Consider the following 5,623-nt stretch of genomic DNA (forward strand, 5'->3'; position numbering starts at 1 on the left):
CTTCATTGGAATCACATGGTGGGAAGACAACCATCAGCCCATAGGCCTCCAACACATATGAGCTGGTTTCCGTGTGCTCTGTCAGGTGACACATTGTAAAGAAATCCTGTTGGAGGACATGGAAGGTGTAAATCTAGGTGTAAATCTCAGAAATAACAAGTCACAGAATAAGTGAGGTTTTGCAGTAACGACTAAAAGGAGCTGTGGACAAATAATGTTACAAATCGTAGAGAGACGGAGTAAATAAGTCAAGTTTACTTCCATGCTTTAACACTATGTTTGGCAAATTTTCTGAAACATCTACTGTAGAACTGGCAGCTAGCGGACGGTGGAGATCCCTCTTTACTAGGAACACGTCTCTTTGGTGAAACTGCTAACTACTACTGAAATGTGACACAGAGCTAGCCAAAAAATATTCCCAATTCAGAAATCAGAATCTGTAGTAACATTTAACCAAGCCAAATTAATGTAGTGAAATAAAAAGTAACAAAGTCTTTTTGAAATGTGGTTGATAAAATGACATATCATTGCATTGACCTCTGCCAGGTTACCGAGAAGCCCTCCTCTTCAATTTACAGTTCAAGTTAAATGCAATATGCCAAGCTAAATACCTATATATATATATATATATATATATATATATATATATATATATATATATATATATATATATATATATATATATATACCTATATGTATGTGTGTATATATATATATATATATATATATATATATATATATATATATATATATATATATATACATATATATATATATATATATATATATATATATACATATATATATATATATATATATATATATATATATATAAACCCAGGTCTCATGTTTTCTCAATAATATGTGTTATTCTAAGATACTGTAATAGTACTTGATAGCATTTACTTGAGTTCATTTGCAGAATACCTATTTAAAAAACTGTATTTTTTGTCCTCGCAGAGGCTTCTAAATGTCCGTCTTCTTTTATGCTCATATTTCTGTCAGTGTAGAATAACACGATCGATTGTTTTCTCTTTCTTTTCTTTTTCTATTTGTTTGCATTTTTTACCACATGTTAAACGTCACGTCGCTATGAATGGTGGGTAATCGCTCGAGCCAAAGGGGAGATTTAGGAGGGCTCAAAATGTCTGCCAGGGCGCCCATCGAGGGCTCGATAACTTGCCCGAGTTAAAGCATTAGAGCCAATGTTACATCACTAAAGTCCTTCCGGACACTGCGGGAACGTGTCTGAATGTCACCGAGTGTGGATGTTTTGAGTCGGGCCCTTAAAAGTCAAAATGCTAGCTCATGTGTACATCCATTACTTTCCTGCGAGTCGACGCTCGGGTCAAAATAAACCAGCATTACTCGCAGGCTCCGCTCGTGCATGTGATTCCCCGGCCCTCGCGAGCCTTAAGGAAGCACACCGACAAGATGGCAACCAGAGCGAAACGAGCAAAGGTTACAATTTCAAACTCCTAGGAACAAAAACTGTTTGTACAGCGTATCTTGTGTAACGTTATGCACTAAATCCGGCCCGCGTCACATTTAGCTTCATGTGTGCGTAGTTGCACCTGGTGCCTCCTGTGTTTACGTGGGGACATTCTCGCGTTACTTGTTGGGTCACGAGCCAAAGTCCCTAACGCAGTTGTTATCAATGTGTTCCAGCAGTTAGCTCGTATCCAAACGAGCTCTCGTTCACTCGCAGCGAAGCCAACGTGCAGCGATGTCTGTCGGTGTGAACACGTGGTTTCACGGGGAAACGAAGTGCATGAAATCACACGGCATTTTCATGCTCCGGATGTTTACATGTTATTATTTTATCAATTCGCCGACAGGTCGATGACGGTTCAGAGATCAATCCGCTGCAGGACTTTATCCAGTGGTGCAACAGAGTCGGCTTGGTGCTCAGCAGTAAGGTGTGTTGGCCTCAACGTGAACCAGTCTCTATGATCCGTTCTCTTTTGTTGTTCCTGCCAATGGTTAGAATTTGTCAAAAGCTTTTGAAGAACCACATTGTGTCTCTCTGTAGGTGTGTGTCAGTAAAGAGGGAACAGTGGCCGAGTACGGGATGCTGGCTCTAGACGACATAGAAGAGGGTGAGGTTGTATTCACCATCCCCAGATCAGCTCTTCTCCACCAGAAAACAACCAAGGCCTCTGCCGTGCTGGAGAAAGGTACGACACACTTGAGCAAGATTGAAGCTGCTGCCCCCCTTCCTCTCCCCTCTGTCTGTAAACCCAGTTCCCTTTTTTACCTGTCACAGAGAGGTCATCTCTGGAGAGCTCGTCTGGTTGGGTCCCCCTGCTGCTGGCTCTGCTGTATGAGTATACATCTTCACAGTCCCATTGGAAACCCTACCTCTCTCTGTGGACCGACTTCAAGACACTAGACCACCCCATGTTCTGGTAAGAACACAATTTAATCCCTATAACTGTCACGTTGCCGACTCCAGGAAAAGCTTTTCAGTGGATGAAGTGGGAATTTCTAGCTTGTCCTTGCAGTAATTTGCAGTTCATTCGTTCAGGTCGAAAGCAGAGAGAGACGGACTGTTGAGGGGAACAGGAATTCCAGACGCCGTGGACACAGACCTGGCTAACATCCAGAGGGAATACACAGACGTGGTCCTTCCCTTCATCGCCAAGCACCCAGACCTGTGGAACCCCTACACGCACACACTCGAGCTGTATACGAAGCTAGTGGCCTTCGTCATGGCGTACAGGTTAGTGAGCAGGACACACACACATAGACACCTCTTTGCCTCATTGTCCCTCTAAACATTCATCCCTATTCTCCTCTCTGTAGTTTCCAAGAGCCACAGGTAGAGGAGGATAGCGAAGAGGACGAGGACGAGGAAGACGAGGAAGAGAAGGCCCCAAACCCACCGATGATGGTCCCCATGGCCGACATGCTGAACCACGTGTCCAATCACAATGCAAATCTGGAGTTCACAACGGTGAGAGGGCACATCCACTCCTGTGGACAATGGACCTTTTTCTTGTTTCAAGCGTCTGGATGTGGCAGTTTGTCGGTGGGTTTACTCGCAGTGTGAATTAAGACCCACACTTCTCGTGTGTCTCTCTCCCTGTCTCCACATGCTGAATTTCCTCAGGACAGTTTGAAGATGGTTTGCGTGCGCCCCATCCGCAAAGGCGAGGAGGTGTTTAACACCTATGGGCAGATGGCCAACTGGCAGCTGCTGCACATGTACGGTTTCACAGAGCCTCACCGGAGCAACGCCAACGACACCGCCGACATCCCCGTCGCCAATCTCTACAAGGTCGCCATGCAAGGTGACGAGATGGACAGGTTTTGTTCCAAGAGTTGATAAATTGCAGTACCACAAGAAAGAGAGAAGTGTTAAAGAAACGAGGTGATAAACATTCTTGATGTGAACCCTCGTCATCCTCTTTCCCCTCTTTGCAGGTGTTCAGTCTGATCCGGACCGGCAGCTGGTGGAGGAGCAGTGGGAGATGCTATGTCGGATGATGCAAGAGAAAGGATCCTTCGTCTTTGGCAAACATGGCTGCCTCACGGACACAGAACTACATACTGCACTCAAGGTGAGGGGGGACCCCTCGAACGTGCGGGAGGGGGGAAGAACAGCATTAGTTTGCTTGCACACCATACAAAACCTGGAAAACCAAACAAGAATTTGAGAAGCGGCTGTTGTTGGGGAAAATAACACTTTTGCTTTATGTATTTTTAGGTGCTGTGCATGTCAAAGGAAGAGTTCTCAGAGTTCAAGGATAACGAAGGGCGGGAGGAAGACGAGGACGACGAGATTTCCCTCGCTTTCTCCAATGAGGGCCTGCCCGGATTGAAGGCTTCGTGGAAGCGGCTCATTCACGAAGCAGCCCGTCTGACTGTGAAGTCCTATGGCGACGTGGAGGAGGGACGAGGCGTGAAGAGCGACGAGGCGCTGATGGAGGACAAGATGGCGTTTGAAGGACTGGGCAGCAGGAAGCAGAATGCCCTGCAGGTGCGCTGCGGACAGAAGAGCATCCTGCACAGACTGATGGAGCTCACCGAGTCATGACTGCGGACTACAGGAGGATTTTTTTTTTTTTTATCTCAATGGTGAAACAAGATCTAAAATGTCTGTCAATAAATGTTTTTCCCGGAGACAGATTTCAGCAGTCCTTGATTTGCTCTCCTGTTAACATACACTAGCAAGGTTCATAAGCAAGATGTTGTCATTTGCAAAAGAAACACACAAAGTATACTTTTCAAATATGGATGGACAGAACAGAGAATTTCTTTTTGTTTTCTAATTAAAACATTAAACGAACAAAGTGTTTCACAAGTAGGTATACAAATTCATAAAGGTGATATAAAACAATACTTAGAACTAAGGAATATAAAAGTAAATAGTTCAGAAGAAACAAACATCTTAGTTTGTAAATAGATTTGAAACACCAATTGCCATTTATAACCATTGCAAACATTATATATATATATATATATATATATATATATATATATATATATATATATATATATATATATATATAAAATTTCACATCACATTTTACTTTGCGCTTATATATTCTATTCATCATAGACACTCAAACCAGCAGTGTTATTTGGGATTGTACTAATGAGTCATAACTAGGAGAACATTTCAAACCGCAAATCCAATGTGGCATTTAAACCATGCTCAATTGGTAATAAGAGGCCCAAACTGGGCCAAAGAAATATCCCCCTCCCATCATTACACCACCACCAACTTGAACCATTGATACAAGGCAGGATGGATGCATGATTTACTGTAGTTTACACCATATTCTGCAGCTTGAATCAAGACCAGGCAACGTTTGTCCAAATTCGTAGCTTCCATTTTATGTTCTTAGCTGACAGGAGTGGTACTCAGTGTGGTCTTCTGCAGCCTGCCTGCTTCAAGGCTCCACTTGTCATCTTCCACTGTGCTCATTTTGACCTGACAAGGCATTTTCATCCACACAACTACAGCTCACTGAATATTTTCGTTTTCTGACCTCAAGATGGCTGTGCGTGAAAAAAATCCCACTAAATCAGCAGTTCAACAAAAATACTCAGACCATCGTCCTAATGCTCGGTTTGAACTTCAGCAAGTTATCTTCACTACATCTAGATGCATCAATCCATGAAGTTGCTGCCATGCAATTGGCTTATTAGCCATTTGTGCTAAGCAACTCAACAGGTGTGCCTAATAAAGTGGCCAGTGAGTGTCTAAATGCTGAGGTGAAATTGTGTTTTGTTGCACAATATATGCTCCGCACCGTTTGGACTGCATCAACAGAAGAAGTGGGAGTGAACAAGTGGCCTTCCTCTCGGTCGTCTCCGTAAAGACCCACTACTGATCAGCAGCTCATTTCTACACATCAACATTCACTGTATTGTTGAATACAGCTTGTAGAGGGTGGAAAAGTGAGGCTGAACCTGCTGCAGACATTCACAGGCTGGTCGGGAATTTAGTCAGAAAACATCACACACTTCAGAATATTGTTTAGCATTACATGCATTTCCTCTTTTGAACGCTCACAAACATTTAGTGTGGATCATATACGCATTGTTTTTTTTATAAAGAGACTCCTGGTATATAAACATGAGATACCTTTTGTTCTGAATGAACACAGATGCA

The 5,623-nt window shown here is 43.1% G+C and overlaps 1 protein-coding gene across 1 annotated transcript; it reads left to right on the forward strand.

Moving 5' to 3' along the window:
* The first annotated feature begins 1,358 nt into the window (after positions 1–1,358).
* setd6 (SET domain containing 6, protein lysine methyltransferase) lies at positions 1,359–4,119 on the forward strand. The gene is made up of 9 exons (XM_068603240.1): positions 1,359–1,461; positions 1,839–1,919; positions 2,033–2,177; positions 2,267–2,408; positions 2,528–2,722; positions 2,806–2,956; positions 3,113–3,293; positions 3,427–3,563; positions 3,710–4,119. The coding sequence occupies exons 1-9, from the start codon at positions 1,435–1,437 to the stop codon at positions 4,037–4,039; spliced, it is 1,389 nt and encodes a 462-aa protein (XP_068459341.1). The 5' UTR covers positions 1,359–1,434; the 3' UTR covers positions 4,040–4,119.
* The last annotated feature ends 1,504 nt before the right edge of the window (positions 4,120–5,623 follow it).

The sequence above is a fragment of the Clinocottus analis genome, unplaced genomic scaffold (genome assembly GCF_023055335.1).
Source record: "Clinocottus analis isolate CAN_PGR_092001 unplaced genomic scaffold, fCliAna1.0.p SCAF_6, whole genome shotgun sequence".
Classification (NCBI taxonomy): Eukaryota; Metazoa; Chordata; class Actinopteri; order Perciformes; family Cottidae; genus Clinocottus; species Clinocottus analis.